At 39.9% G+C, this 12,523-nt stretch overlaps 1 protein-coding gene across 5 annotated transcripts in view; it reads left to right on the top strand.

Moving 5' to 3' along the window:
* Positions 1-12,523, top strand: part of NR1H4 (nuclear receptor subfamily 1 group H member 4) — a 65,829-nt gene that overhangs the window by 14,948 nt on the left and 38,358 nt on the right. For 2 of the 5 annotated variants that reach the window (XM_002928483.4, XM_011236361.3), the window contains exon 4: positions 327-474. In XM_002928483.4, coding sequence (XP_002928529.1) covers positions 396-474 — 79 coding nt within the window. In that variant the 5' untranslated portion in view covers positions 327-395. Of the gene's footprint in view, positions 1-326; positions 475-9,136; positions 9,246-12,523 lie in introns of those variants that run through there. The other 3 variants (XM_011236363.3, XM_002928484.4, XM_011236362.3) reach the window with 2 other exon arrangements.

The following is a 12,523-nucleotide window of genomic DNA, read 5'->3' on the forward strand; positions in this document are numbered from 1 at the left end:
TAAAGACATAACCAAAATTTCATCAAATCTTGCCCAAATTTCTCAAGTGCTGAAATGTAAATAAAGACATATGGTGTTTCCCCAGATACATTAGAGAGTGTCTCTTTTGAAGGCACATATCCTGGACATTTGTGAGTCCAAGTGAGGTGTAAAAGTGATAAATATTAAAAACAGATCTGTACAGAAAGGCTATGGCAAAATGTCTACAAAGGGATCTATTTGCTGTTTTGCGTATAAGCTTGCTCCCTCCCTCCCTCTCTGTCTTAACCAACTATCTACACCTCCAACCCTTCCTCAAACTCTCTACTTATTTATTTGTCTTTCAGAATTTTTTTGTTTTTTGTTTTTTTGAAGACTACCATAACGAAGGGGCATTCTCAAATAGAACAGTTTGGATGGGATCAAAAATGAATCTCATTGAACACTCCCACTTACCTGTCCCAGAAGAATTTTCTCTTTCTGACAATTTATTTGGTAAGTTGTCAAGTTCATTTGAATATAAGTAAATGCAAAGTGAAACTTGGAAATATAGGAGAAAAAAGCCTAAATGATGAATCCAATAGAGCCTGGCAAATGTGTTTGTTCCTTCTAAGTACTCAATAAACATTAGTTACTATGCGAGGTTAGAGGTAGATCAGACCTTGAATTTATTGAACCTAATGGTCTTCTTTTTTATAGACGAGGACTGTAAGACTGAAAGCTTTGTGACTTGCCCAAGGCCATGAGGCTAGATAATTAACAGAGCTGGGAATAGAAATGGATTCCTGTTACAGGCTAATTCTGATATTATTATAGCATGTGCTAAAGTATGAAATCATGCTTCTTATGGTTTAATATTATACCTATAAAAGACTGAGGTTACTTAGATTATACTTTCCTTTCCACTCTTCATCTCGTGCTGGGGGATATATGGCACAGTGTCATGATTAGTCATTTAAATTGGATTGAGGACAAACTGTTCTAAGTTGTTTTCAGTAGATCTGTAACTAGATGATACCATAAAATGATATATTGCTTCACTTTATGCATTTATGAAAAAACTTCTCATTATAAAGAGTTTCAGTTGAAAACATCAGCATAGACTCAACAGCAGCAGTATTTGGGATAAGGCAGAGAGCCTTCTGCCACTCGTAAAATAATTCCCTTCTGTATAATAGCCCTGTTGGGAGACTTAGATGCTCCCAGTTTTCTACTCTCCATTAATGCATGGACCATGGTAGACTATGATAGTGAAAATGCAAACATTTGAAATTCCAAAAAATTCAATGTTTAAAGATATGAGCCCCTATTTGGTTGCAAACATCCTTGAAAGAGATTAATTAATAGCTTATGTTATTACCAACTGGTCATTAGCATCTTAGTGGGTCATTTCCAAGGAAAGGTCTTTATTTGTATTACCTATTTACATATCTACCTGCCCCATGCAGTGTAAGAACATTTAAGGGCAGTCATATTTTATTAACCCTAGTTTGCATTTGATAAATAAAAATCAAGTAATAAATAACAAAAGGGAAGGAGAAAAGAGGCTTAAGGGAAAAAAGAGATATTTATCAGTAACTCTCAGAGAGACCAAAGGTAGTAGTAATTATTTACGGAATGCCAGTTCTCAGACATACTTGTTGTTTTATTTCTTCCATTTGGCTTTTCTTCATCCTGCGTGTGCATTCAAGGCCAATGGGCCCTACCTCCATGTCCAGCTTCCTGACCACTTGCTTCTGGTCTACCCTTCTATTAGTCCTTAAAATAATCAATGCATACACATCTTCATAATTTTTGCCTAATAATCAGAACTCACAGGATAATTAGAACTGTGAATGCATGTCATAGACTAAGGAAAATTTCATATAAGATTATTTTTTTCACCTCACTGAAATTTTATGATGACATGGTAAGATCTCCAAGCAAGCATGTTAGACCAAAGGCTGACCTCATCAGCCATGAGGTGAAAAAGATGTGAACAGATAGAGAAAAAGTTGTGGGGGTGCTGTCAAGTTAGAAGCATCTGGGAATGATTGCTTAAGGAAGCACAGTGACTCATGCTTTCAGTGTTGCTTTTCCCTCAGCTCTCCTTTGCTAGATCACGTTCTCATCTTTTTTCCTGACACTGTCATTTATAAGATTTCTGAAAGTACAAGCCGAATGAGCTGCAAGCACAGCTGTTAGTCCTGGCTGGAGCAGTTTCCTCGAATCTTCATCTGGTCTTCTCTCCTGGTAAACTAATATCCGTTGTGATCACTGGGACACCTTTTCCTTTTATGCATTAAGTTCTAGAGCTAGCTCTAAGCATTTTTATTACATCTCTTTCCTCCCGGGCCCTTGGTCTCGCTGTACTTAACAAATCCGAGCTAAAGGTATGCCAAAGGTATGCCAAAGGGATGGATGAAGACGTGCATTTCAATTTCCTTATTCCTCCTCCCCATCTTCTTTTGTGTCCTGATGACACTGATGGATTCTTTGGGCTTCCCACACTGAGCTTAGAATGCAGAACACCAGGGAAACCACTGTGGCCCATGGATGAGTAACCAGCAGTGCCTAACTCACCACTCCTGGATCTTGAGATATGCCAGAGACTTGGAAGTGTTAACGCATGGGCTCAACTAGCTGGAGAGTGGGATTAATGGTCTGTGTAATGAATAACAGCTATCATGTTGTTACAGCATAGGAGAGTAAGGTTTATGGTATAGCATATGGATGGCTATCATTCCTTCCACCCAAAGGTTGAGTACCAACTATATACTGGGCATTGGAATAAAGCAGGGAATAAGACAGGCAAGATCCTAGTGGAGGGTAGACTCACAATAAACATGCAAGTAAATAAATAAATAAACAAAGTAACATCAGGTAGTGGTGAGTGCTATGAAAACAACAAGACAGGGTGATATCAGAGTAACTGCTCTAACTCGTGTGGTTGGGGAAGAGCTCTGAGGAGTTGACAACTGAGCTGAGACTGAAAGGCAAGAAGCCAAGGAGAGCATTCTAGGTGGAATGTAATAGTAGGAGGAAATAGTAAATGCAAAAGCTCAAAGTCTGGATGGACTCGGAAGGGCCTTGTCTTTTCATTTTTATTTAGGGCAGCTGAAAGGGTCTAGAGAACTGGCTCTGGACCTTGCATTCCCATTAACCAGCATGAGTAAAAGGAGATTATTAGACTGGGAATTCTAGAACCACTGTCTAGTTTTAACATTTGAGTCCACAAATTGCTGGAGTTGTGCCAGAAAGTGGTGATTTGGACTCACTGGCACTCATCCAGCACACAATGTGACTTTTAAGGTGGCCTTGGCTATGGTCCTCCTCCCTGCAGGTAACTATAAGGGCCATAATGAAATCCATGTTAGGACATTGGGATGGTGATATGATGATTATTCAGCAAATACTAACGAGCACTCACTAATGGGCACCAGAGACAGTGATGACCTCTGGAGTGAGGCCTTTCAGTGTCTTCCAGAGCTGGCTATGGACCCCTCACTCTCTGAAGGCTTTGCTTCAGGTGAAGGGGAAGCAGCTCCACATGTATGAATGGTTACCTTGAAGAGAAGAGCCCGAAGCAAGGACTTATATGCAGGCAATATATGTAAGAGGTGACCATGGGTTTTGGAAGCAGAAGACCGGGGTCATGAGACAGGGAAAGAAGAGAACCAACACGAGATGAGTTATGAGGGTCACTGCTGTGGACGGGGGGACTTGACTCCCCTGGAAGTAGCACAGAGAATTGTCTTCTGAGGCACCATGGACTTGGGCAGTTACTAACAGGTTGAAGGTCACCCCTGGGAGTATGAGCTCTCTGGCACATTTGGGTTGTGCTTTTACTACTCCCAGTTGAATTAGGCCAAGTGGTCTCTCTCCTGTGACACTGGAGAAGTTTTGGGCAGAAGGCAAAAAGATGTGTGGCGTGCTCCTGAAATGACAGACTGAGTATGAAGTGAGTCTGAGCTCACATGTGGTCATTTGTTATGGCTACAGCTGAAATGAGGGGTGGGCTAGAGGATGTGATACTGCCACCAGGGGGGTTTGCCACACAATATAAATGGGATTTTCCCCCCAAGCTAGTTTTAATACTTAAAGGAAGGCTCCGATTTTGAGGGGAGTATGGTGCAGATTTGCTTTATAGTTCTGTTTTCTTAGGCTGCTCCTTGCAGAAAAGAAGGAAAGAAGCCTAAGACAGAATGGAATTGTAGAGATGGGGCTGGAATGACCTCGTGAGGTCCTTTAATTTATTCTGCTGCCAAGCGTCCCTGATAAATCCAGATGGGAATCTAGCTCATTGGTAACTCAATCCACACACAGGACTCAGCATGGAAGGACATGGTGACCCAAAAAGGATAAGTCTCTTTTCCTTTGGGACATCCTGCAAGCCAGGAAACTTGGTCAAAGGTTAATTTAGTGAATTGAGAAAGGCTTCTCTGATGAGTGAAGAAGGCAGGGTCTTTATGGAATTCATGTATAATAAAAGGTAATAATGGCAAAGTCCACAGCTTCCCACGGTTTCGTATGGTGAATAGGGTAGGAGATGGTATATTAAATACAACCTGTGTATTCTTTTAGCAAATTGTGCTTTAAGAACTCAAAAAATTGTAGAATTTCAGACTCACAGGAAAGCATTCTAACAGTAGGACAGAATAAGAAAGAGAATGTACTGTCTTAGGCTCCCATACCTATTGTTCCCAGTGCAATGAGTCCTGGTTCTCTTAGCTCAGTGATATTGGGAAAAGTTCACTGAATGTGAGTGGAAATAAGCAATGAAATTGAAAGAAATAGTCTTGAAAGCCATGGAAACACTTTGAAGTTTAGTTTTGTGTCTTGTGAACAGGGATAATGATCACACATCACAGCCTGTTGGAAGAATTGAATGGCTGTGTGGGAAAGTGTTCTGTAAATCTGAAGGCATCAGATACAGAGTTTGCAACAAATTGTTGAAATGACAAACACCACTCTACTTATTAAGGGAAGGAAGTTCTATTTATCTTAACGTAGTTGAATGCATGGAATCTTCATAGAGCCAACAAAAACCGACGGTATGGAAATAAATGTCTGGGTGCCCTAAGGAAGGAAACCCATGTTCTATCTCACCTTGGTATTATGGCATTGCTCACAATAGCTGTGGAATCCATGTTTTTGTATTATTTTTTGTTAGCGTATCTATAGTCTTTCCAAAGACCCATTCTGAATGAGGCCCAGCAAGTGGCAGGAGGCCTATCTCCCATTATCCCTTTCCTTTAGCTATTTTTCATTACTTTGTGCTTCTTTCAGCTGCTTATGCCTGTTTTCTCTGGGTAAAGCTTTATTTTTATTAGAATGTATTCACTTTGGAATCTGATTCTTGCTCATGTTTTTTGCTTAAATTAAAAGAATCTTTCAGATGTTACAGAACCAGCCAGATGTTTTAAAATACAATGAAAGGTCTTGAGATGCAGTTTTGTGGAATGTTTCTGAATTTGACTTCAGGTATCTGAAGTCCCTGGGTTTATCTCACTGGGTTTAGCACAAGTGAATGTAGTTCTGATCTAATGGGTAAATCACAGCAGAAAGTTTCCAGAAGATGGAAAGATACCATTGGCTCAGACAAAATGGGAGCTTTGTTTTAGCATAATTTAAATAGTGTTTCTTACCCAAATATTTTTCACAAATTTATGCGGTATCTAAGATTCTTATTAATTTACTATGGCTTGGTTTATGCTTTCCCAGGAATCTCAGATCTGGTAACCCTTGTTAGTGGAGCTAAGAAATGGAAGAAGGTAAAGAGCTATCACAGAGACTTATGACAAAATGTATTACTGCTTCTTTTGATAAGGCATGAATAGCTTGGAAAAAGCATGGAGAGAGATGAAGAATTATAGACAAGTAGCCAGCTGGTGGGCAACTCCATTGCCATCCAGGTCCTTGCTCTCAACCTTGCAGGCTAAGAAACAGATCTCAAGGACATTCAGAATAACCAAGCTGAGAAAGGTTGACTATAAAATCAGATTGCAAATTTATACATCTAGAGGGATAAAAAAAATTGTGATAATGGTAACAGCTACTATTTCTTGAGTGCTTTCTATATGTCAGAATATCATGCTTAAGTACATTTTAGATTTGTTAGCAGACTTCCTGCATTCAAGTCCATCTCTGTCGTTTACTGGTATGTGGTCTTAGGCAAATTCCTTAACTTTATGTGAGTGGCTTACTTTATTTAATCAAGTTCTCAGAAAAATGCCTGGCACATCATAAATGCTCTATAATTATCTGCCATTGATATTAATTCTCACAACACTCCTGTGAGGTACATACCATTATTATTCCCCTTTTACTGGTGAAAAAGTGGAGATTCAAAGATGTTCAATAATCTGCTTAAGGTTCCATAGGTAATATGTGGCATCTAAAGATATAATCAGGACAAGCAGTTTGAATTGGATGGTTAAGGATCCAGGCAAAGAGAACACTCTTCTTCACCTTCTCAGCGGAGAAAGACTTTCCAATGAGATTATATCACCCAAAGTCTATTGGCCAACTCTCTTCTCAAGGATAGTTTTCAGAAAAGCATTGCCAACATTTGTTCTGGGACTTCCCTTTTTCCATGGCTTCATAGCTGATGCTCCCACTTACCAGGAATGACACGTCATTCACATTGCTCCCAAGTACCATGTACAACAGGACCGATAGAACTTTCTGTGATGATGAAATATTCTAGATCTGCTTTATCTAATGTGGTAGTCGCTATCCACATGTGGCTATCAAACACTTAAAATAAGACTAGCATAACTGAGGAATTTACTCTAATTTAATTAAATTAATTTAAATTTAAGTAACCATATATGGCTAGTGGCTAGTATGTCAATGCACAGAACAGGGGAAAATGTATTTTTAGAAAAAAAGTAGCAGGAGGCAGTTGGTCATCACTGAGAGAGAAGCAAAGCGGTCAAGTCAGCCTTATGAGTATATCCTGTGCGAACTTTACTCAGCAACAACAGTTTCGTGGATCAGCTAAATTGTCCTACTCATTTCCTTGTTAGTATAGCAGTTTCTGAGGGCAAGAGGCCCATTTCTTTGACCATTGAGAAAGTCAGTAAAGAGTTCTCTTTAAAAAAAAAAAAAGATTTATTGGGGCACCTGGATGGTTCAGGTGGTTAAGCGTCTGCCTTGGGCTCAGGTCATGATCCCAGGGTCCTATGATTGAGCCCCACGTTGGGTTCCTTGCTCAGTGGGGAGCCTGCTTCTTCCTATCCCTCTGCCTGTCGCTCCCTCTGCCTGCCGCTCCCCCTGCTGTGCTCTCTCTCTCTCTCTCTCTTTCTCTGTCGAATAAGTAAATAAAATCTTAAAAAAAAATAGAAAATTCAGAGAGAGTTTGTCCTGGTTTACATCCTCTGGGTAGCTCTCCCACCCACAATCCTCTCAAGGCAAGGCTAGCTCTGAGGTTGTGAGGAGGAGAGAATGAGGTCAGCAGTAGACTGAGGATTGAGAACAGCTTTGCAAACGGTAAGTCTTGATTTAGCACTCCAAACTGAAATAGAACCATGGACCATCATTCTTTTTCTTTTTCTTGGCAATGAGGGCAAGTGTGCCTTAGTGTTCAACCACGGGATTTGAGTCAGAAGACCTGGGTTAAAGTTCTAACTTAATGCCTCCCTACCTGTGTGACTTTAGACAAATCACTTAGCGTCACTAAGTTTCCTTGTAGAGTCTGTAAAATACGGTAGAAGAGAGGGGGCATCATAAATAATGCCTTCCTCAAAGGACGCAAGTAGGATCAAATGATGTAATGCTTATGGAACCACTTGTAAACGTGTGAATGCTGTAGAAATGACTTGGCTATGATGATTGCGTTTATATAGATCACTTTTGCCTTTCAAACTGCTTTCGTATTTATTGTGTTTTTATCTTCATAACATATCCATGAGGGAAGTAGGGCAAGAGTTGTTATCTATGTTTTACCATCTGTTGATGTAGACAAATGAGGCCCACAGAAGCTGAGAGACTGGCCTAAGGTTATACAGGGCGTCTGGTTGCATTAAGTGTGAGCTTAACCCTGGGCCTACTGAATCCTATTCTAAAGCCTCCTCTTCCAAAAAATAACCAACAGTCACAAGCTTGATATCCACAGGTTATGCTGCAGAAATCATTCCTACTCAGTAAGCAAGCCACCCTACAACCTCAGTCCAAAGCCGCATAATCATAACATCAATGTAATGATGGTGGGTAGCCATCTACTGTACTAAGCATTTTATAAATATTATCTTATTTAATGCTTACAGTAACTCTATGAAGTTGTATGGTTATCAGCCCATTTTACAGGTGAAGAAATGGTTCAGGAATTTGTCCATGTCCACAGGGCTAGTGAGTACCAAGGGAGTCTGGATATATTAGTTTGCTAAGGAGGTGGTGATGAAGGACCAGATGGGGTGGTTTAAAGAACAGAGATGGACTGTTTCACTGTTCTTGAGGCTAGAAGTCCAAAATCAAGGGGTTAGCGGGTTGATTCCTTCTGAAATCTGTGGGGGACGTGTCTATTCCTGGATCCCTCCTTGCTTGTAGATAACTGCCTTTTCCCTTATCTCTTTATATCGTCTTCTCTTTATGTCTGTCTGTCTCAGTGTCTCCATTTCCCATTTGTATAAGGACACCAGTTATATGGGATTAGGGATCACCCTCACGACCTCATTTTAACTTGATTACCTTTATAAAAACCCTCTCTCCAAATATGTCACATGCTGAGGTCTGGGGGTTAGAACTTCAACATACCAATTTGGAGGGGGGTATACAATTCCTCTAACATTAGTTATAAACCCAGATCATTTGGCCTTATATCATTAAGCATTATGCTCTAATGCTTCCTGACATAACAAAATTATGTTATTCTGTAGCCTTTTGATAGGAACAAATGTCAAGACACAGAGTATGACACTTGACCCAAATCCACTTTTAGAGCCACTGAACATAAATCTACTCTACATATTAAGTTCTAAAACTGGAAAGTGCTCCCCAAAAATATTTAGCTAAGAGACTGGTTTCCAGCTTACTAGGCAACTTGGCATCGAGGACTTTTCTCATAAACATTTACAAATATTCTGCTCTGTAATGAAGTTAATCAGTAAACCATACAACCTCTGGCCTCTTTGCTCCTTACCTGGTCTCATTTTCAGTTGCTGTGAGTAAGCTAAGAATGGTAATGCAGTTTCAGGGGTTAGAAAATCCAGTTCAAAGTAGTCCTTGCCATAGGCACACATCATCAGGATTTATCATGGACATGATGAGCATGAAGCCTGATAAAGGTAAGACACTGTTCACAGGTGCTCTTGGCCGAACTTCTGCAACCGGACGGAGGAAGTGGGGGGGCTTTTGTTTGAGATTTTAGAGACAGATCTCTGTCAAAGATGCCTCAGTCAGAACCAGAAGACTGGGGTGAGAAGTTGGGGTGGGGTGATTTTTGAGGATTCAAGGCCGGTGAGTATCTTATTGAGATAAAAATCTAAGTATGTTTTCTCTAAAATTCTTCATTAAATATTATGTAAAATTAGCAAGATTTTTTCAAGTTAAACACTAGGCAATTCTAACATTAATGCCTGTAGACACTTGAAAAAACACTTCGAAGTACTTTACTTAATACAGAGTTTTAAAAATGGCATGTCTCAGATCCCAGTGGGTCATGAAGTCTATTTGTGGCTTATGACCACCATTGAAAACTAGAATAGAATAGAATAGAGTAGAATAGAAATGTCAGAGTGCACTTTAAGAAGTAAGGATAAGTGTCATTTCATGGAAATCTTGTTTCAGTTACTTCTACATATGTTTAAGTGTATACCGGAGTTATGTTATAAAATGTATTTCAAACTATGGGTTGTGGCGAGAAAAATAAAAAGAGGTTGAGAAACCCTGATTTACTGAACTAGTTTCATAGCAGATTTCTTCCAAATCGATGGAAAATCAGACGAGTAAAGAGTTCAGCTTCAGGTTTAGACTGTTTTCTCTGAAGTAAAATGTAGATTAAAATTAAAACATAGACCATATAATGTAATATTGTCTATTTTAATATTTTTTTCAAAATAGAATCTTACCTTTTAAATTTTCAGTTAAAAGAGAAGCTCTAATCATTTTTACAATAATTATAATTTTGAACCTATTTTTGATCGTAGACTTAGCAGCATACTATTTAATTTAAATATGGTGTTTAAAAGTGACTGACACTGTATTTAGGAAATTAGTTGAAAGGCAAGAGAAGCAAATTTTCCCATCATTTTGATTTAACAGACATTTATTAAGCACACTGTTGTCAGGCTTTGTGTAAGGCTCCAGGCATGGGAAAAAAAAAAAAAAAACGGGGGGGGGAGTATAACCTAATATATTCCCCAAAGAGTTCACAGGCTAACCGCAACAATAAAAAAAATGCATTGAATGTTCATGCTGTGCCCAGCACTGTGCAGTTTACATTCTTTGCCTTAGCTTATCTGTACTACAACCTCTCACCAGGTACTATATTATTCCACATTATAGAGGAAGGAAGAGAAGCTTAAAGAAGTTCAGCGTCTTTGCCAAGTTCATTCATCTAGCAAGTTGCAGATGAATTTAATCCAGATTTGTCTATGCAGCAGGGCCCTTGTAACCAGTATGTCATACCACTCCAACTTTAGCCTGGAAGACAAGTCTGCCAACAGACCAAACAATTGTATATGCTTCTATGTGCTGTAGTAGGGGTGTGGACAGAGAGTAGGTGAGATCAACCAAGGGGAGCTAGGACAGGCCTCACAGAGGAGGTGGTCAGCTGGCAAGCCAGGGAAGGGCACCAACATCAAAAGGGCAGGAATGGCAAACAGCTTACAAATGAAGCCATATCACCTAGTTAAGAAACCATGGATTAGCGGTGCCTGGGTAGTGCAGCGGTTGGGCGTCTGCCTTCGGCTCAGGGTGTGATCCCAGCGTTGTGGGATCAAGCCCCACATCAGTCTCCTCCACTAAGTCTGCTTCTTCCTCTCCCACTCCCCCTGCTTGTGTTCCCTCTCTCGCTGGCTATCTCTCTCTGTCAAATAAATAAATAAATAAATCTTTAAAAAAAAAAAAAAGAAACTATGGATTAGGAAATAAAGGAAGGCGGAGAAAGCAGTTTTTCCATTCATGAAACATTTTAACAAACAGTCATGAAACATTTACTATGGTCAGCATTGTGCCAGGGGCAAAAAAATTGATATTATGTAAACCCTTGCCACGCTCATCAGAAACGAACTGTGAGATCATGGGAGAGTGCCTTCATTACTCCAGGAACCTGATTCTCGCATTTGGGTACACAGGGATTCTGATCACAAACTCCCTGGAGCTGTACTGTTTAATATAGTAGTCACTAGCCACATGTGGCTGTGTAATTTTTAATTTTAACTATTTAAAATTAAAACTTCAAACTCCGTTTTGCAATATCGCTAGCCACATTTCAAGTGTTCCACATTCTCATATGGTTAGTGGCTACCATATTGGTGGTATAGAACATTTCCATCACCTCAGAAAGTTCCCTTAGTTGGTACTCCTTTAGAGAAACTACTGAATGCTAGATACTCTCTGCCCAGAAGAATTTTGCTTTCCTTTGGAGGGGGTCTCAGACTCCCCAGGTATCCTTCCAATCATGTGTTCCCATTTAAAAGCTCTTCCTAGGGCCCCCTGGGTGGCTCAGTTGGTTCAGCAACTGCCTTCAGCTCAGGTCATGATCCCAGGGTCCTGTGATTGAGCCCCGCATTGGGCTCCCTGCTCAGTGGGGAGCATGCTTCTCCCTCTCCCCTGCTTGTGCTCTCTCTCTGTCAAATAAATAAATAAAATCTTAAAAAAAATAAATAAAAGCTCTTCCTAGGGGTGCCTGGGTGGCTCATTGGTTAATTGCCCAACTCTTGATTTTGGCTCAGGTCATGGTACCTGGGTTGTGAGAGTGAGCCCTGCATGGGCTCTGTATTTGTTTGCTTGTCTTTGTCCCAGCTCTTGATATCTCTCCCCCTGTCCACCCCCCAAAACACATGCTTATGTGTATAGAGAATGACTGGGGCCTTTTGTATCTGTAGTCCATCTGTCTTGTTCACTACTGTATCCTCAGAGCCTAGCACACTGTCTGGAAAATAGCAAGTGTTCAGTATTATTTATAAATGAAAGAAGTATCCTATAACTCATGTTATCAAAACAGACTAAGTGTTAATAATCACTAATTAACTATCATTTAACTATTAAAATCAGGATTTTGCTAGGTTCTTTAGGAAACATGTCTTTTTATGGCATTCAACTTATCAAAACCTTTTCTCAACTACTTTATTTTATATTCAGAACTACCTTAGGAGATAGCAAGGCTGAAGAGTCCCATTTTACAGAAGAAATTAAAACAGAAAAATGTTAGGCAGTCGTTCAAAGTCTCATAGTTCATGATGGAAGTTGTTCTGATTCCACTATGTTGGGTGATGTTGACCAGGCTGGGTTTTTTATTACAAGTTGCCTGCATGCTGTGGAGATTTGGTGGGGACACTGAGGTACTACAGGAAGGTGTGCTCTGAGGATAGAAGCCTTACTTAATAATATTATGTGCTGT

Source organism: Ailuropoda melanoleuca, chromosome 15 (assembly GCF_002007445.2).
Source record: "Ailuropoda melanoleuca isolate Jingjing chromosome 15, ASM200744v2, whole genome shotgun sequence".
In the NCBI taxonomy this organism is placed as follows: Eukaryota; Metazoa; Chordata; class Mammalia; order Carnivora; family Ursidae; genus Ailuropoda; species Ailuropoda melanoleuca.